Source organism: Brienomyrus brachyistius, unplaced genomic scaffold (genome assembly GCF_023856365.1).
Source record: "Brienomyrus brachyistius isolate T26 unplaced genomic scaffold, BBRACH_0.4 scaffold90, whole genome shotgun sequence".
Taxonomy (NCBI): Eukaryota; Metazoa; Chordata; class Actinopteri; order Osteoglossiformes; family Mormyridae; genus Brienomyrus; species Brienomyrus brachyistius.
In genome coordinates, this window is record NW_026042365.1 from 737,593 (window position 1) to 758,344 (window position 20,752).

Sequence of the window (20,752 nt, forward strand, 5' to 3'; positions counted from 1 at the left end):
CCTGGGGAGAAGGTGATCTCTGAGACCCCCCACGATGTCCCCTCCACCTCTACACACACACACACACACACACATTTCCCAACTGTGCACAGGTAACACACACAGCATAAGAGCTCGCACTAAAAAAACCAAGCACTGTTTTAACCAAAATACAAGCTAAAATTCTAGCAAAATTCAAAATGCACTCGCATTAGAGACATGCTGTCATTCCCGCCTCGAATGCTTTGACATTGTGTTTATTGGAAAATTTATAATAAACGTTTTATTTATTGCTTTCAGCGTCAGATTCGCATGGGAGGTACTTGGCCGCAAAGTCCCTTGGCACCTCTGCTATCATTTTCCTCTCTTTCACGTTTCACTTGAATCTCCTTTTCTGAGCACCCTCACTGGGTGGGGGGTGGCAAAATTTTTCGAATCACACACCAAACCATTTTGCGCATTAATGGGCACGAAGTTAAACGTGTTTTATTCCACTGTCAAGAAGTGGGAAATATTATATGAAGTTTCCACATGTATTTTTGACAAATTATTCCATTAGATTATTTAAAGGTTAGAGGGCCCTTTTGGGGACGTGTATGTATGTATATGTGCATGTGATTTATGTATGTATATGACATGAGAACCTTGCATAAGGCCCCCACTGTGTGGAAGCTGAGTATCGGGGTGCCCCCAGTGACAAGGCTGCTGGGATGATGCCCGACTCCCTCTGCACCTCTGGCTGGGTCAGGATGAAAGCGGACAGGAGTGGAGCGGGCTGGACGCTCAGAACGACCCACAGGCCGTGGAGGGGAGTCCGACCAGGGTCCCCGTGCTGCTCCAAGGCCTGGTGGCAAAGCCCCGTCGGGCGGCCATTTTGTGCCAGACTGCCTCCTTTCGAATAAACAAGTCAGGTTAATTGTCCAAATGAGCGATAATCGCGCCGCATTACATCACGGCCTCGGGAGTCATTAAAATCTCCTGAGGGAGAGATTGACATGTGATGGCAGCTTGACGTCATGCGTCTTGGGCAGTCTGCTTAGTGTATACTTTCGTTCTAACAGCAAGATTCTCTATACGGTTTCGTTCCGACGTGCAGCTGGTGCTCTGGTACGGTGCTTTACCCGCCCCCTCAAAAAAGGGAGGTGTTTTAAAAGGGGCAGCCCTCTCGGTCTAGACGCTCACATTTTCCCTAAGGGTTTAGTCACCAGTTAAATGTACGTGTGGAAATGATGTTGCCACATTCCACGTATTACGGGAACAGACCATAAAGTTAGTAACTTAAAACGTTCCAGCATGAATTCTGAGCTTTTAACGTATCCCAGCAGCGACTGGGCCCCGTTCATGCCGAATTAGGAAGTCCTCTCTGTTTAATTGTTCTTGGATAATGACCCGAGTTCTCGCCTTGACGGGGCCTGAGGAGTAAAGAGTCCGAACCTTTGCTTTTGCGGACTCTGTTCGGGGTCATTTCGGAGGCTTAAAAATAGTTTCCTGTTTGATTTCTGCTTCCATTCCAGATTATAAAACAAATAATGGGGTTAACAGGAAGTACAATTTAATGTCCATGTTGTACTCCTGTGTTTTTCTCCACCGAATGTGGAGTCTGATGTTGAATATTTCGGTCCCACCTTTAGAAAACGTGTTGCTGGTCCCTGCTCGTGACGCCGGTAACGTGTAACCACAGAGTTTTTAGGCCTGAAAATGTTCCCACGCAAAGCATGAAATGTAATTCTGCTTTATTTCAGCCCAGTGCTGCCTTGTTGCCTCTGATCATCGTGTGTTCTTTGCATGTTTTGACATTTTCAATGAGATTTCCCTGGCCTAAAAATCCTTTCTGTCAGACTGGAAGTGAAAAGAAAACTTATCTTTATGTTACCGAATAACTCATTCTGGAATAATGATATTAAAATTCCATGTTTCAAACACAATTAAATCATTATGTTCGTACTGGTGTATGACATATATGAGGTGCTGGAATTTGACCCCTTCAACTTCCTCTTGAAGACACCAGAGCCGTTAACCGTTTCACCATCGCTGGGTCAGCTTTTGTCACTCTGAGGTCTCTTACAGATCGAAGCCCTTGTTATTTGCATGTGGACGGGGTTTGTGTTGTGTCTGCTGGTGACATCCAGGCTTGGTCAGTGTCCAGAGGGAGAGAGAGGCTGGTTGCTAGCGGCTAACGGCTCAAACCTGCAGCCTGAGAACTGTTGGGAGGATCCACTCTGTGTGTCTGCTTGTATGTTTCAAAGCACAAGGCGTGGGAATCTCCGTCCCTGGTAAAAAGCTGAAAAACCGTTTGCTTTAACTAGGGTGATGTGAGAAAAAATAATAGTAATAGTATTCTGAAACTCTTTGTTTGAACAAAAAGCGTTTTTATCGAGTCATTTCTCATAGCTACAAATTTCTAGGTCATCCACAGACAGCACTGTTTTAGGCAGTCAAAGGAAATGTTTAAAACTGGGGTAGGCAAGGGCGGCATGGCGGTTAGCACTGTCGCCTCACACCTCTGGGACCCGGGTTCGAGTCTCCGCCTGGGTCACATGTGTGCGGAGTTTGCATGTTCTCCCCATGTCGTCGTGGGGTTTCCTTCAGGTACTCCGGTTTCCCCCCACAGTCCAAAAACATGCTGAGGCTCATTGGAGTTGCTAAATTGCCCGTAGGTGTGCATTGGATGGTTGCTGCAGATACTGGGGTGACTTTAGGGGAGGTTTAGACATGACTAAGCCGCCACGTTTTCATGGATATTATAGTTCTACCCCAATATGAAAATCATTCAATTTCTCTGAAGGCCGAAGACTTTGACACGCTACTGCATGACATAAAAAGACACAATGTCCATCCATCCATGCACAATATAAAGCTGGCATATCCGATGCCCCCTTTGTGACGTGTTTGGGAGCACGGCCTGGTTTTACCCCAGTCCCTCCTCTGTCTCCTCCTTTTCTGTGGTGCTGTGATGTCCCACCTAAGGTGCTCGTCTCAGGACGTTCTGAGTGAATGAAACGAGGTCTCTGTCCTCCAAGGCCCGCAGAAAGAAATTCCAATACCTCACCCCTCCCAGCTCGGTGCGGCTGGAAGTCTTAGATGTTTGCTGTAGACTGAAGAAAGGCTTTACTGTGCCGCTGGGGGGGAGACTGCCCTTTCACCTCTGCGCTGGTGCTGGTGCAGATGCTCTCCTGCCTGTCTGCGGCCCACAGGTCAAACCAGCCCCGGATTTTGTTCGCTTTTGCTGCTGCACCCTGTCAACACCTCCGGTGATCTTGGTCTCTCCATACCTGTGCTGCTACAAGACCTTGCACTAGGGATTGTGGTGGATTGGGGATATGCTTTGTTAGGAGTTTCTGCTCACCGCTGATGGAGACCTGGCTAACCCTAACCCTCATTCAGGATTGGAGTGACTACAAAACATCTATTCTGTAATGGCTGCGTGAAGAACTGAACTGAAGAGTCATCAACTTCAAAGTATTATCAACACCATGCCTACCATTGCCATCATCATGAATACTGTCATCATTGTAAAGGGACGGCAAAGGTTGCCATATATAGTACCAGACAAGAGTTTGGACACGCCAAGGCGCCTACAAGGGAGAGCGGTAGTGTCGCATCACATGACCTGGCCACCTGACCTATGCACAGTAGAGATGGTTTGGGAGGAGTGAAGGAAAAGTGGCCAATGAGAGCTCAGCATTTGTGGGTCCTCCTTCAGGACAGCTGGAAAAGCATCCCAGGAGGCCACCTCATGAAAACTGGCGTAGAGGAGAGAGCAGGGTCAGCCAGTCTCTGGGCCAATTGGGGTTAAGGGCCTCGCTCAAGGGCCCAATGGTGGGATCACTCTGCTAACCCAGGGATTTTAAATGGCAACCTTCTGAGTCCCAACCTACAGAACTGCCCACCCCACAGCAAATACATTGTTTGGTTAGTGTGTAATTCCATGCAAGTTATTTTATAGTTTTGATGTCTTTGTAATTATTGTAAAATGTAGTGATTGGTATAGATATACCTTTGTACAGGTGGGTGTCCAAACTTTTGCCTGTACAATATCTGCAAACAACAAACGGTTCAAACAAAGACAAAGCTGCCAGACCAAACGAAACCTCCATCAAAGCACGACGAGCGAAACTAGAACAATAAACATTTAAGATACCGTCGATCTGGAGCGAAAGCCGGTCTGAACAAATGGGTTTTCAGTCGAGATCTGGAATCGGTATTTGATGAGGAGGACCTGACGTTAGCCAGAGGCTGTTCCCGAGACCGCAAAGGAACAGTCGCCCTTTAGCTTCAGCTCCGCTTGTGGTACAAATAGCACGTTTTGTCCGGTGACCCCAGCTCTCGGTAGATGACCGTGGTTGGTAGTCTTACCCTTCGCTCCCTGCAGTTTTGCGCATGTCTCGTGAATAGCGGTATGAAGGGTGTTTGAGAGCCGGGCGTTAAGCGACAGTGAAGTAGGAGCGCAGCATGGGGGCCTGTTGTGGTGTCGTGCCGCTTGAAGGTACTTTAGCCCTGTTTTACCCCTATGTTACCCCTATTTTAACCCCCTTCACGACGGCTACCCCCTTAGCCGCCTCCTCTATAATGCGATAATGTGAGAACAGATGGCAGGACGGGACCATTGTGTCTATCCATCAGGGGGGGATTGTGTGACGTTGTTTACCTTCATATAAGGAATTGCGAAACAGGGGGCTGGTCACTGTCTCCATGTCTCTATCCGTCAGCCCCCTGACCCCCCCACCCTTAACTCCCCCCCCCCCTCCCGCTCACAATGTGGTCATTTATCTGGTTCTGCCGCGTGGAGGATGTCAAATAAGAGGTTTTTGTTCAAGATCTGCCTCTTGCCCCCCACCCCCCAAACCAGATTGAAGAGGATGGGAAGGCAGCCCAGTGCAGGAAGCTCCGGCTGGGAGATGAGCTGGTCAACATTAACGGCTCCGCTCTGTACGGCTCCCGCCAGGAGGCCCTCATCCTCATCAAGAGCTCGTACCGGACGCTCAGGATGGTCGTGCGCAGGTGGGTCCCCCTGCTACAGGTATTCTGTGTTTCTGATTGGCTGGGAGGGAGCAAAAACGTGAACTGGATTGGGAGACACTGCTGTATAGGGTTAAAACAAAACAAAATAATTTCCCTCCGTCCTAATGCTTCAAGCTGGTTAAACGCATGTGACTCACAGATCTGATCAACAGTCACTGATACGGCAGTATCTCCCGCACAATAGTGCACCAAATATGTTTGGTATATTAATACATATATATAGCAAGCCAACGTGAAAGGTGTTATCTGATTTATTATAACCCATAGTGTAACCTACCTTCTTTCTGAAAATGCAGGAAAGTCGCATTGTCTCTTAAATTCCGAAGGGCTGAAATACCAATTCGCTAACTAGTGCATTAGAAACTGAATAAAAAATTTTAAATTATTCGAAGTGAAGTCAGCTCGGGCTGCAAGTCTGTCTAAAACAAACCGCCACTTGAGACTCCTCAAATGTGTGGGCACCAAGAATGTCGTGAAGTTTTATGAGCCTGTTTTTTGGTCGAAAAAGTCTGGTGTGAAACGCTGACGGAGATGGTAGACGGCCATTAAAACACGAGCAACACAAGTAATTCTTCATCCCGTTAATTTGTGGCACTTAATGTATTTTTGTGCTATGACTGAAGCGCTAGCCTGGGCCGGGACCCCTCCCCCTCTGTGTTCTCTAGCGGCACACTGTGGTCAGTGTTGGAACTGCTGCATGGCTGCAAATACGTGCTGGACTCCAGTCGTCCACCTCAAAGTTTCTGGGCTGTGTTGCTCTGTCGCCGTCATGTGTGCAGCTGGATCAACTGAAAACATCAAGTTTGGAGACTTTTCGAAGGGAAACGTGTGAAAACATTCTGCGCGTCTTTTGTTTTATGACGCCTGCCTTCCTCTCTGGCCTCTCGGTTTGAGAGCGATCCTGCTTTCGCAGTGCGGGAATCTGGGGAACATGGCGAAGTCGCTAGCTTGGGTATTGTTGCTGTCTCTCTGAACATCTCTCGGGTGTTCGCCACAGGAAAAGTGGTTTTCAGCTGACAAAAACAAACGCGGGGAGACAAATTCCTCTCGTTCTTGGTGGCCTTTCAGAAATGCTGTTATGAAGACACTCTGTTATTATTCAGACTGGGCTTTCTGGGCTGTGGCTTGGCAGCCGGAGGCTACGTGCAGCAGAGTGAGGCTCCTGCTTTCACTTACTCGCCTGTTACTGAGGGGGCAGCGTGTGGCTCAGCGGGCTAAAGCCTCTCTGTCTGTAATCGGAAGGTTGTTGGTTCGAGACCCAGCCTCAGCAGAACAGTCTTGTCTGTGGGCCCTCGAGCAAAGCCCTTAACCCCCAACTCCATGGGTGCTGTAGGTGGCATCACTTCAAAGGATTATCTGAGGATATATTTCAAATGCATACTGCCCTGTGCCATGTCCTGCCCAGGATGGGTTCCAGCCCCAATCCCCCCCCAACCCGCAGACCCTGAACGGAATATGAAGATGGACAGATGTTTTTTCACTTTTCGTGAATCGCGGATGCTCTCCTGTGTTCTTCAGGAGCAGTGACGTCTTGACGTTCGGATCCTGAGAATAGCGTTCGGACTAAAGGCCGGGTTTGACCTGGTTGCTGCTTTGCAATCGTGAGCTTCACTGGGTGGGGGGGAGGGGGAGTGGTGATGTTAGACTAAGGGATAAGTAAGTAAACTTATTTATTCCCATAGAAATGCTTATTTGTACTTTTCTCTACATTTTAAAATAACTATAAAGATCTATAGATCAAATCTATAGAATAACGAAATTATGCAAAAAATGTACTGCACAAAAAGTGAATTTGTTGGGGGGGGGGGGGCAGCTCTGTGGGTTAGGACTCAGAAGGTCGGCGGTTCAAATCCCTGGGTCAGCAAAGTGATCCCACCATTGGGCACTTGAGCGAGACCCTTAACCCCAGTTGCCCAGTTGAGACTAGCTGACCCTACTGTCTCCTCTACGCCAGTTCCATGAGGTGGCCTCCTGAGAAGCTTTTCCAGCTGTCCTGAAGGAGGTCCCACAAACGCTGAGCTCTCATTGGCCACTTTTCCGTCACACTCCGGTATAACTCCTCTAAAACCATTTCTGTTGTGTTTAGGTCAGGTGATCAGGTCATGTGATGCGACACGACCACTCTCCTTTGTAGGCGGCTTGGCGTGCCAAATCTCTTGACTGGTACTGTTTATAATAAAATAAATTTACCAGCTGTGGTTTCTGCAAAGCACATTAGCGTAAGGGCTGCTCGATGATTTTCTTGAACTCTGAACATAATTCTGAGGAACAAAGAGGAGCTGGAAAAGGCTGCGCTGGATTTAAAACGCAAGACAAAACAAGAGCATCACTGCGACACGAAATGCGACGCAGTGATTCTTTTATCTTGATTATTTTGTTTTGGTAATCGTTGGAAATCAAAGTCGTAACTGAAATTAAAATGCGACTGATTGCCTGGCCCAAATCAGCAGCCTTCTCAGCAGTTTTTACTTAGTTATAAAGCACTAAATGCACCAGCACTTTCATACATTACTGACTTACCTCTTATACTCCTACTAGATCCTAGATCTCTGTATATTCCAGCGACGGAACATAAATATAGCGGTGAAGCAGCGTTCAGCTATTATGCTCCCAAACTGTAGAACACACTGGCAGACGACATCAGAGAAGCCGAGTCGCTTAACGCTCTTAAAATGCCATTGAAAACGAATCTCTTTAGATCGGAATTTTCACCCGTTTATAGTATTTTGTTTTACTTTGTTACATTTTCCTCCTCCCCTTTGTCATTGTGGTATTGTTTATTTTCATTTGTGTACTACCTAAGCTATTTATTTCTTTTTATCTCGTTGTTTTGTTGCTAAATCCGTAAAACATTAGTTATTCCCAATTTCATTGTTATAACTTTAACCTTTTATGCGTTTATATTTACTTATTCCATCCTTCTATAATTTCATTGACCTGAATGTTAGTCGCTTCTGTTTTTTGTTTTGTTTTAATCTGATACTTTGAGCTGCATTCCCTGCATGAAAAGTACTAATGGGAATTATTGTTTCACTTTCTGACGCATTCTTCATTGGCATGTGCATCATTTACATACTTCTGCTTTTGATGTGCACCCAAGAATGCCCGCCAGAGTCATTGCTAAATACCGGTTGCCACACCCAATCCACAGCTGCAGTAGATATTTCCCTATTCTAAAAGTCTTCTCTCCCAGTAGAAGGCTGGGTTTTGTTAACGTAATCCTGCTTGTGTATCTCCTCTGCATTCCCAGGGCAGGGGGATGGTCACGGGGTCAGGGCTGCAGCTCTTGGGAAGGTGACACGTGGCTTGTGGGCGGGGCCAATTCTGCCATGCCTCAGTCACCTCGATCTCTGGGGGGGGGGGGGGGGGTGCACCAAAAAGGTGAAAGCTGGAGGTTCTTTTGATCTCTCACCCTTCGTCTTCGTCATTCCGTCTGACGTCTTCCTCCCAGTCTGACTTTTTTTTCTCCCTGTGGGAGGTGCACAGATGTCTGGAGTGACGTTTCATCTTTTCGGTGGAGGTCACTTGCCACCGTGGGGTGTCAACGGCCCCTTTCTGCTGAAGCAGACATTTCGGTTTCCTGACTGTGAGAAATCGTCGTGTGGGCGGTTTTGGTTTGTGCACAGAGCTGCCATCGGCCGAAGTGTGCCTGGTGATGTCGGCGCTCGTGAGGGCCGGGAGGTCAGGTGATGCTTTTTCACACGGTGGGGGCGGGCGGGGTACTCGCAAGTGCCACTTGTCCCCGTGTCTTGTACCGTGCATGTTCAGAGAGACTGCAACATTCTACTACTACCGCTCATACTGCCTTAATTCTGCAGACCGAAACAATCTGATGGATGGATGGATGGATGAACCTTCTAGCCAGGAGATGGGTAGTTCAGGTGCACAGCAAAGATAATGTTTGGAACACCTATATTTCAATTACAATTTAGAAGTAGTTTGGCAATCAAACGGGACCTCTGCGCAGAAGCGAAGGTGGATAGTTCAGGTCCATAAAGTATGAATCCACACCAGGATTTCGTTTCAACCAACCAGTTGCGAACTCTGATTGTGACTTGGAGCAGAACGTCACAGAGTTCGCAACTGCTTGGTTGAAACGAAATCCTGGTGTGGATTCGTACTTTATGGACTTATACTATCCACCTTGGCTTCTCTCTAACAAATTAACTTCTGCGCAGAGGTCCTGTTTGATTGCCAAACTGCCTGTAAATTGTAATTGAATTATAGGTGTTCCAAACATTATCTTTGTTGTGAAGTAGAAAGCTATTAACTGTAATCTTTTTCCTTCACTGTAAGGCTGTTTCCGTATCGTAAGGCTTCTTTTATTTATGCACGTTGACAGCCAGTAATTAGTGCGAGATCCTCTGTTGGCTCGTCCTGCTGCAGAGACTCACACAGGGAGACCCCCCATCACGTTTTCCCTGTGACAGCGCTAACAGTGGGGGCCGGGGGAGGGGGGGGGGTTTCCGATAAACCCCAATGTGACCGGTCTGGTTAACCGTAAACCCATCAACTGCTTGTTAAAAGTTAAACAAAAGCACCGTGCTTATGGTGGGTAATAGGAGCTGCGGGGATTGATCAGCAGGATGTATGTAACCCACCATCAGGAGACTGTGTGTGTGTGTGTGTGTGTGTGTGTGTGTGTGTGTGTGTTTTAACTCCCAGGCTTTTGAATGTGAGGTGCATGTTCCCTCCAGGCACAGATCTTCCTCAGACATGCCATAAACATCTGAACAAAAGCCCCCCCATTCTCAGCGAAACAATGATCATCCTCACATTCTGAGGCCTTTTCCTTCTTGGAATCTTCCTGTTTTCCTTCCAGCAATAACCATTTACAAAGAGAAACCGAGCCCCACACACGCACTCCTGCGAGCACGCATACACAGACCCATGCGCGCATGCACGGGCACACATGCATGCATACACAGACACATGCAGACACACGTGCATACATGCACCAAAACACATGCATACATGGGCACACAGACACACGAGCAAACGCACACATGCAGACACGTGCATGCATACAGATGCACACGCTGTTGCACGCACGCTCGCACGCAGCCGCATACGTGCATGCACGCACATATGCAGACACACGCAGATGCTCTCTCACACACGAACCCCCACCTCAGAGCCCGAAGCCGTTCGTATGGGGTCTGCAGTTATTGCAATATGCACAGTCATCAGATCCGAGACCGGGCCTCTCCGTAGGGGGTCGGTGGGGGGGGGCTAGCACTCCTGTTTCCAATTAGCTGTGACACTAAGCTATGGCTTCGTTTCCCCGCGTGTTTTAATAAAGTCGCCGGCGGTGTTGGAGCTGCGATGTCGGGCCGCCTGGGTCCAGACGCTCCGAGCTGCCCCTGAGTGACTGGGCCACCTACACGCCAGTCCCTCAGATCTGTGTTTGTCTGCCGCATTCCTGACATGCTTTGATCCCCTTTCAGTGGGTCTGTCTGCTCGCTGAGATGCTCGGCATCCGCTTTTAATCACCGCGGCTCCACCGCTCACGGGAAGCTTCGCTCGCGTTTGGCAGCGCCGTTTATTTGTTCGTTTTGAAATGCTTATTTGTTTATTAGCCGTAGGACCAGGAGAAGAAATCATAGTAGTGTTAGGATGTAGAAGATTATAATGGGGGGGCTCTGTGTTGGGGCCATGTCCGGAAGGTTGCCGGGTTGAATCCCCTTACTGTCAGAGTGATGAAATGGCTGGTCCCTGAAAAATGGCTGAACCTGCCCTCTGATCTCAAACCTTTGCAATCTTCTGCCAGATAACCATGGGAAATGTCAAAGCTAAACAAGTGTGTAAGAATGTGCTGTGTATGTCACATATGTATATGTATAATCCCCCCCCCCGGGATCCAGAATCTACCCCTGGGATCAATAAAGGCCATCTTAATCTTAAATGTGAGAGTGACTCTCAGCTGGATCAGTGGAAAGCTATTGGATGGAAGACATAGCGTGTCATCACCAGGGCGACCAATCCAAACACAGGACACCACCGTTATTGCTGGTATCTGTGAATGGGATTCATGGGGGCGTCACATTCTGAGGAGCCTTTTTTCTTTCTTATTTGGGTAATCCTGGATTTGGGGGATTTCCGTGCCAGCAGCTACGGTCCCGCTATCGTGACGGCATTTCTCCGGCTCTCTTTATGGGGAATCTCCTCACGTCTCCTGCTTCATTTCTCTCTGTCTGTCATTTAAGCAGAGAAAGGCAGTAGGATCCCAAAAGTCCCAAATCGCCGCCCTGTTCTGTGGAAGTCGTCCCGTTCCCCAGCCGTCCTGTACTGGCCAATTAACGGCCCAGGCTTGTGTGACTGATTGGCTGGGATGTGGCGGTGAATCACGTGCCTGATGCTGCAGCCGGGAAGGCGGGACACTCAGGTGCATTCTGGGACGGACTTGTAAATCTGTAAATCCCACGTCGGTGAGCGATTGCACGCACGGATTTCCCCTACCTGATCCAACGAGCTTTACTCTCCATATCAAAGCCCCACCAGTAAATCCAGAGGTTTAAGTTGCCTAAACTCCTGCTAATATAAGGATGAAATGCCAGACCTCTTTCAGCAATACCCTGCTAGTAAATGTCTGTTTGGTCCATATTGTCCTGACTTGTAATTTTTGTTGTGTGTTCTGTCTGGGCCAGACTATCCTCCATCCTGTGTCTCTTCTGAACAGCACCTGGGTCGGCCACCAGTAATCAGAACCAAACACACCAAAGAACCTCGCCAGAATTCTTGCATTTATGAGTGTGTCATCCGTGGCGGAATTCTTTATGGCCTTTGGGTGCGTCATTCCTGTGGGGGGTTCGGATGAAAGGTAGTTTCTGACTTTCCAAAGTAAACCAGGCTTGGTTTCCTCTACATGTCCTCTAACAAAAGCAGCGATGTTAGGAATGAGGTGTGAGAGCTCCGGAACATCAGTGCAACCGGTTTGTATGTAAAGCTTTGGGTGAGAGTTGCCTTCATATAGTGTGTAAATGCTACAGAACAGAGTGTGTTCCTCACACCGTGTTCAGGCGTACTCGGGTAGTATAAATGTTACACAGCAGAGTGTGTTCCTCACACCGTGTTCAGGCGTACTCGGGTAGTATAAATGTTACACAGCAGAGTGTGTTCCTCACACTGTGTTCAGGCGTACTCGGGTAGTATAAATGTTACACAGCAGAGTGTGTTCCTCACACCGTGTTCAGGCGTACTCGGGTAGTATAAATGTTACACAGCAGAGTGTGTTCCTCACACCGTGTTCAGGCGTACTCGGGTAGTATAAATGTTACACAGCAGAGTGTGTTCCTCACACCGTGTTCAGGCGTACTCGGGTAGTATAAATGTTACACAGCAGAGTGTGTGCCTCACACCGTGTTCAGGCGTACTCGGGTAGTATAAATGTTACACAGCAGAGTGTGTTCCTCACACCGTGTTCAGGCGTACTCGGGTAGTATAAATGTTACACAGCAGAGTGTGTGCCTCACACCGTGTTCAGGCGTACTCGGGTAGTATAAATGTTACACAGCAGAGTGTGTTCCTCACACCGTGTTCAGGCGTACTCGGGTAGTATAAATGTTACACAGCAGAGTGTGTTCCTCACACCGTGTTCAGGCGTACTCGGGTAGTATAAATGTTACACAGCAGAGTGTGTGCCTCACACCGTGTTCAGGCGTACACGGGTATAAATGTTAGAATCTGTTACCTGTGTTATTGGCTGTTCTGTGTTCAGTGTGCATGTGCTTGACTGATGCTGCTTGGAAATTGCGTAGAACCAGATCCATCCAAATGAAAGACCTGGAAGCTTTTTCATTTCACTCTGTCCATTTTCTTCTCTTGTTCTCATCTTCTTCATCGCCAGTGATTAGCTGTAATGTTTTATTTATTTATTTTTCGTAAGTATAGTTCAGTGGCCTTTTTCAGATTTATCTATATTGTCCTCTTGGGGGGAGAGAAAGGGAAAGAAATATTTTCCCCTGAATTCGTTCCTGTCGTAGCCACCGGTCATCATTTTGGGCTCTTTTCCGAGAGAAGGGAAGCGCCGGCGTGTTCCTCAGACAATGCAGTCCGAGGAGCCTCTCTGTCACCTTCCCGGATGTGACTTCCTCTCCACCCCCGCTGGGCTTCCTGACTGGGGGAACTTGGCTAGGGGTCGTACTCACAGAAGTCTAGTGGCGTGGTCCCCAGGGCCGTTGTGAGCACGGAGGGCCAGAGTTCTTAGGGCTACCGTAAGCCTGGAGGGCCTCGGGGTTGCTGTACGCCCTGAGCGTGGAGGGCCGGGGTTCCTACAGCTGCTGTAAGCCCAGCGGGATGGGTTCCTTAGGACCGCTGTAAGCCCGGAGGGCCGGGGTCCTTAGGGCCACTGTAAGTCTGGAGGGCCAGGGGCCTCTGGGTCGCTATAAGCCCTGAGCGCGGAGGGCCGGGGTCCTTATGGTCACTGTAAGTCTGGAGGGCCAGGGGCCTCTGGGTCGCTATAAGCCCTGAGCACGGAGGGCCGGGGTCTTTATGGTCGCTGTAAACCCGGAGGGCCGGGGTCCTTAGGGCCACTGTAAGTCTGGAGGACCAGGGGCCTCTGGGTCGCTATAAGCCCTGAGTGTTGAGGGCCGGGGTCCTCGACATTCTGTCCAGCTGCTCCTTCGTGTGGGGCTGGCATAGCAAAATCAGCCCCCAGTGATGATGTAAGGAACCTTCTCCCTCCCTCTCTCTTCCTCCATTTCCTGAATTTTTGCATCCCTCACCCCCCCCCACCCCCCCATAACGTACAAAGGGGGACTTTGTCATTGGCTTTGTTTGCTTTTGTCCGGTGGAGCGTATGAAGTTGACTCAGAGCTTCTGGGCGAGTTTCGTCCGCAGCATGTGACCGGCTGCCGGGGACTGCGTCTGCCCCTCTCTCGGTTTGCCAGCTCGGGCGTCTCGCAGACACTCTCCCCTCACGTCTGGTGGTCTTTGCTGGATGTCGAGTCACTGCTGGAGCAGGGTGAGTGCAGAGAGTTGAGGGCGACGTGCTGCGGTAGGAGCCGGGGATCCTGGGAATTATCGACCTGCCATGTGGCAGTATGTGCGGCATGCGGTTCTCATGCAAACTCTTTCTCTATAAGTGTTTTTATTGGCTTTAATTCTGTGTCATTTCTGTGTGTATGTCACAGTGACTGTCCGCAATGACTGCTTTAAGGACATATCCGATAGGGGGTTTTCTGAATTATCATTGTCAATGTCCTTACGGCTGTTGACTTTTCCTCAGCCTGTGTAAACTATGAATTCAGTTCATTTTGAACATCAGTAGGTATTTTTATGAGTTATGATGTACATGCTGTACTGATAAATGTATTTTTTATGAAACATTGTGTTTATCTCTACAGTAAACAGTAATCAGGGCTGACTTAGTGCATGGCTGCTTAATGCTGTCATTGCTGTGATTTCGGTTATTTTTGGCTATTGGGTTTAATTACCCTTCCTTCCTGTTAACGGTGCAGCACTTAATAATGATTGACGACTCCCTGGATATGAGCTTGTCCGTCACACTGATGTTCTGGCAGTGGGACAGTATCTTCTGGATGTCTGGGAGTCTCGTCTCTCCCCCCCCCCCAGTCTGGGACCCCCGAGAGCTTCCCCTCAGTTAAAGACAGTGGTTCACTGCGGTAGCTTTCTTTTAGCCTCTTGAGTTGACATTGGCTGTAGCTGAGTGTTTGCACAGCTGTCTGATCAGAGGGGAGCGGCTGATCATGGGTGGCACTGCGGGCCGCACAGGGGTCCCCGGCACAGTGATGAGTCACATTCAGAGCGGTACCGTTTCGAGATCACGGACCATGTGCTTGACGGGACCCCATGGCCCTGTGTGCGGGAATTCGGCCCCCTGTTTACGCATCTTTGTGCATCCCCCCCCCCAGGCGCAGCGTCCCTGTGATCCGGCCGCATTCCTGGCATCTGGCCAAGCTGTCCGAGCCACCCGGCGCTGACGGGCCCCCTGCCATGCAGCTGCACTCCGGGCCCTTCGGCGTCCCGTGGCCCTCGGCAGGAGAGAGCAGGTGATGCCTGGCGCCATCCCACACACCACCGGTATCCAGGTCACGCCTGTCAGAAAAACCCATTCCGGTTTCCCGTTAACATCGTTCACGAAAACTAAAAATCCCGAGCAGAGACCGTGTTCAGGTTCCATTAGGCTGTGTGCACTGATAAGATTATCTTGACGGTTTTTTTTTCGGTAATGTAAGCATGGGCTAATGGTTATAGCGTCTCCGCGCAGTGGCGGCCTCGCGGTCCGTCTGCGGGCGTCTGAGGTCGGACGTCGGCGCTGAAACAGGAAGTTCCCCGATGAATGAGATGCACGCTATCTGCGGGATCCGGAGCCGCCCGCTCGTAATAATGCCTGCACTGATCTGAGCCGCGTGCGTGCGCTGAAGTAAGGATCGCGCGCGTTAAGGCCAGGTGGGAGCAGGACCGGCACAGGAACACTGATGATTTGTGAGATCGGTAACATTTAAAATGAATGCTTAGGGCTTTTAAGTTTGAATTCATTTGGCAATAATAAATGTAATATATTACATTTATTACATAAATTTAATGTCTCCGTGTGTCTGTGCATGCGTGCGCTCATATGCATAAATATTGCCGGCAGGAGGGAATTTAAGGAACTGACTTTGTGACCTAGTGTTTTGTAGTTATTGTGCTTTGATACAGAGAAGCTCATATGATTGTGCATGTAGTTTAGTTGCAGCTGTGCCGACTGCTGTATTCTTTTTTTGAGAGCTTTTCAGAAGCTCTGCCGTCTGATCGCATTTGGTGTGTATTGTGCTCTGCCGCAGTGACTTGTCCATGCAGTGGAGCCAGCTGTCCCGCTACTGCAGCACGGACCGCAGCAGCTCGCTGGGCAGCATGGAGAGCCTGGACCCCCCTTGCCAGGGCTGCTGTGACAGCCAGCTGTCGCCCGTCGACCCCGTCATCTTCAGCAACAAGCGGGATTCCGCGTACAGCTCCTTCTCCGCCAGCTCCAACACCTCCGACTACACGGTCTCCCTCCGGCAGGAGGACGCCAGCTCTGTAGACAGCCTCTTCCATAGCCTGGGCTCCTGTCGCTATGCCGACGGGCGCTGCCAAGACCCCGACGGCGATGCGGGCCTCTTCCCCGAGGAGCCCAACAGGAAGAGCTACTCCTCCTGCAGACGCCCAGAGGCCCGGGCTCGGCCATTCTCGTACGGTTACGAGGAGGAGCGAGGCCCCTCCTCTGCTGCCAGGGTGCCCCCACAGCCTCCCGTGAGGAGGGACAGCTTCCGGGCTACACGAGGTCGGCCGCGGGCCACCGAGCAGCGCTGCGTTTCTGCTCCCGTCGACATCTCGGGCATCACCGGATGTTGGGTCGAGGATCCCATGAAAATCCAGGACCGGACCTCAGCTGCGACTCCGTGCAAGTTGGCAGACAGCAAACCCTGCCAGCAGGGATGCTCACTGGATCAGTACTACACCTTCAACTCGGAGCTGGAGGCCTGCGACTGCAGCCAACGTACATCTTGCAAGGAGAACCTCTCTGCCTCCCATCTGCTACCAGGAATGTCACCCTCCCCTTCTCCTTGCCCTCTGGATCCTCCCAGTGGGGGTGTGAGGGAGAGCGTGCAGCCCCCCTGCAGCTTACCCAAGGCCCCCAAGAACAAGCTCGGTGTGGCGAGTCACAGGCACAGCGCACCCGACTCCTTGCTGTCCACAGAGCTGTCCACACTGACCCTCCCCGGCAGCCCCAGGCTGGACAGCGACTTAAACCCTCATGGTCCATGGTCCAGATCTTCACTACACTGTGAAGAAGATCCAGAGAACGATTCTGGCAAAAATACGATGCCTCTGGAGAAGTGGTCCAGCAGCAGGTGCTCCACACCCGGCTCGGTCGCAGCTTCTGAGCCCGAAGATCCACAGGCGGAGGGAGAAGCTGCCCAGTCTACCGCGAGCCTGCTCTGTACTCGCCAAACGTGGTGCTCCTCTCTTACCGTGCCTGGAGAAGAATCAGCAGAGCCTCCCCAGCCAGAGGAACCTGCGGCTCTAGAAGAAGATTGCAGAGGTCTATACACGGTCGCCGGCAGAGACGCTCTTGAGCAGGGGAAACGAGACAGAGATGGATTCGGGGATAGAGAGTCCCTAATTCAAGTGGGCAGGCAGGACTGCTCTAGGCAGCGCCGCCTGTCCAAATCCCTCCGCCGCAGCGAACGCTTCGCCACGAATCTGCGCAACGAGATCCAGCGTAAAAAGGCACAGCTGCTGAAGTGCAGAGACTCGGCCAACCTCCTGCAAGGTGAGGAGCCCCTGGAGGAGGAGGAGTGGGGGGAGCAGCACAGCCTTGGTGCATCCTCCGACATCGCGGCAGCATCCAGCAAAATTGCCGCTCCTCCGACTTCCAGCGGCAAAGGTCACAGTAGCTTAGGAGACCCTACGTGGGGCTCCCAGCACACGGAGCAAGCTGGGCTTTGTCACATCAGAGTGCTGGAGGAGCCCGGACCAGCAGGAAAACCACGGCGGTGGCGTTGGACGCGGGAGACGGAGCCGTCCTGGACTGCTGGCAGAAGAGCGTCGGAAGAAAGTACTAAACCAGTGACTAAACCTCACTCCTGGTCTAAACTGGAAAATACTGACATCCCTCCTTTCGCAGACCGCAGAAAGTTCTTTGAGGAGACCAGCCGGAGCGTGCCTGTGTTAAGCCAGCCCGGTCCGACCAGTTACCGGCAAAGGCCGGATATGCAACGGAGAAACCTGGAGCAAGTCAAGATGGAGACTCCTGGGCGGAGAACAGAAGTAAACCAGCGGCGCTATTCCTACCAGGGAGATGTTGGTGATGACGTCTTATACCACCAACTCCATGAAGCGAGGAGCACTCTGTCCGGCAGCTTCGACGCTGATCAGCAGATAACCCAGCCCGGCCTGAATAACCACTACGGCGGTGATCCGCTCGACAATCCTGAAGTACTGGAGGTCAAACGGTTTCCCCATATTGATGAGAACAGTGTCCGTCTCCCCATCTCATGCTTGGGTAATCAGATCAGCCCTCAGGAGAAACCGGGACCGAAGCAGATGTGCAGGGCTCCGCTGGAGGTAAGTGTGTGGTAGAGGGTGCCGGGTCTCCTTGAGGAGCACATGGGGTTAGCGGCTTAGCTTTGGTGGAGATTTGGTGTTGGAATCACGTGGCGTTGGTCCCCGGCAGTGTCACCTCTGTACCAGGCCAACAATAGCCCGAGAAAGCGCCTGAAGTCGCCGGTTCCTTTCTGTGCACATATCCATGTCAGCTGGCCGGAATGCAGCTCTGTTTGAGTTCAGCCCTCCTTCTTTGCTGGGCCTGTATTCCATCAAACGGCACAGGTTTCAGGAACGTTCTAGTGCATTTACAAAATTTCCAGGGGCAGAACCGATGGTGAAAAGTCCCGTCTCGCTTTCAGAGTCGGGTTGTAGCATAGCATTAAAGAGCGTGAGTAATAAATTCCAAATTTGATTCTTCGAAAAATCAGTTGACTCCTCCGTGTAAGTCGGCCCCCGGTGAGTTTCTGAGTGTTGATATTCATCGCTTGTAGTTCTGCTTCCTCTAGGCTCCAGTCCATTTTCCATGCCTCAGATACTTTCAGATGAAGGCCTTTGGTTTAGAGCAACACTGATTACCATTTGCCACTGTCTTCTGCGACCCCCCCCCCCCCCCCCCCCCCGGGAGACCACTTCTCCTTCAGCATACGCAGATGTGCTGGGGGGCAATAAATCTTGTCTTTTGAGGAGTCCCAACACACAAATGGTTTGCTAGTACAGGGAATATATAAAAGTTCATGAACTTGTCATTCAGAGACACTCTATCAGGATGTGTTTGTAATGCTCTCTATGTGCTGAATTATGGCTTTGGTTATTTTGAATTTTTGAACATACTTGTAGGATTTGAATAAGCATCCTTATCAAGCCATTTTTGTTATAATTAACAGTGAAATTATCATTAATTTAATGGTAATTTTAATGACATGGTTATTATTTTTCATTCTTAAATCCTTCCTGTAGGTACATCCCATGAAGATGATGGAAGCAAGTAAACTGAGTAGAAATTTAAGTCTGACAGAGAGGTAAGAATCCTTCCCTTTAGCTCCATAAAAGCATGGTAGGTTTCATGTATATTCTTTCGTTAGTTCTTTATGTTTGAAACTTTAATCATTCTCTAATAAATCAATGACCCCAATAATAATTATAATAACCCACTTGTGGTTGTTTGTCCTTTTCTTCAGGGATTTACTTAACTGTAGGTCTGGCCTCCGGCCACCAGAGGGCGCTACACCGCCACACTGCGATAACGTCGGTATAGTTGAGACACGGCGTGCATGCGACACAAAGGAAGACGCAGCGCAGCACGCGCAGCGCGGGCGGGCCCTGTCCGAGGGCAGCGTCCACCTGGCACAGCGGCTTCAGACAAATGCTGTAACGATTCACATTTCCGCGGCGGAAAAACCAACAGAAAGCGGCATTGCGGCCCGCAAGAAGGGGGTGCCCCCACCACGCCCGCCCCCTCCCGACTGGGAGAAGTTCTACCGCAGGAGGGCATCTCACCAGAGCTTGTTTTCGCGCCCCTTTTCCCCTGCCGAGGAAACCCCATACCCGGCTCGGCCCCAGGAGCATGCTGGGTACCTTGATGTGACCCGACAGCGGTCCCACAGCCTGCCGCTTAGCGATGGCACGAGGTGCGTCACCGTCCTGCAGGAGACCTGTAGACCGGCCATCACCAAGGGGGAGGCTCCTTCACAGGCCGTCCCATATGCGAAGTGAGTGGGTCTCCCCGGTTAAAGCAGATATATGTATATATACACACACACACATTTTTGTTTCCTTCTATTCAGAAACACATTCAGAACATAAAATGCAACAGAAAGTCGCAAGTCATGCCTAAGATCCCTGTGCTGTCATTTACATAGATTGTCCGTGATCTGCTCTATATAGATCTAATTTATTTACATTAATCACGGTTACTATATATTATTGCTGGCAGAGAGTTACGGATTACATTTTTCAGGTTATTTGATTGATTGATTTTTTTTCTGCCATGTGAATGTATGTGATCGGCTGTAAATGTCCAACAGGTTGTCCGTGTCAGAAAGTGCATCGAACGCAGAACAGGAACCAGCCCGGCTCTCAGATCCCGCCCATCTGGACTCTTGGGGTGGGACCCAGCGGAAAGTCAGCAGTCAGAGTGTGACGGAAAAGGAGCCCGCCATGGTGCAGTTCTCCCCGGAGATCCGTCCCTCGGGGAGCCCTGAGACATCCACCGACGCAGAGCCAAGTTTAGTTCATCCGGAAGCTGGCGGGGTGATGGAAGAGCCCTTGGAGACGGACATCGATACTCCACAGGCAGCAGAAGCGGCGGGCAGCTCGGCCAAGGGGCATCCTCGGGGTCCAGCACGCCCCGGGACTGTGCTGGAGACGGACATAGACATGGTCCCAGAAGACAGTCCCTCAGCCGGAGGTGCACTGATGGCCCGTCCTGGCCCTGCAGCACAGGTCCGCGGTGGGGGTGCTGAGGAGACGGCAGAAGCCAAGCTCTTGGAGGAGCTTCTCCCACAGGGTGGAGGAGGGGACGTGAGCAGGGAGGTCTGGAGGGGCGGCAGGAGCGGGCTGGAGCTGAGCGTCGACACCTTGGAAAGGTGAGAGCATTTGCCAATACACCTTTTATTTAGCAGATGCTTTTATACAAAGCGACATATATTTTCTAAGGAAGGAGGACAGACTGCTCAGTGACATCACTCTGCTGCCCCTGGGATCTGAACCAACAACG

General features: G+C 50.4%; 1 protein-coding gene across 3 annotated transcripts in view; it reads left to right on the top strand.

The window, feature by feature from the left end:
• Positions 1–20,752, top strand: part of LOC125727194 (protein Shroom4-like) — a 33,952-nt gene that overhangs the window by 9,336 nt on the left and 3,864 nt on the right. For 2 of the 3 annotated variants that reach the window (XM_049003907.1, XM_049003908.1), the window contains exons 2-7: positions 4,829–4,980; positions 14,874–15,011; positions 15,789–18,054; positions 18,994–19,055; positions 19,215–19,745; positions 20,061–20,621. In XM_049003907.1, coding sequence (XP_048859864.1) covers positions 4,829–4,980; positions 14,874–15,011; positions 15,789–18,054; positions 18,994–19,055; positions 19,215–19,745; positions 20,061–20,621 — 3,710 coding nt within the window. The remainder of the gene's footprint in view (positions 1–4,828; positions 4,981–14,873; positions 15,012–15,788; positions 18,055–18,993; positions 19,056–19,214; positions 19,746–20,060; positions 20,622–20,752) is intronic. The other variant, XM_049003910.1, reaches the window with a different exon arrangement.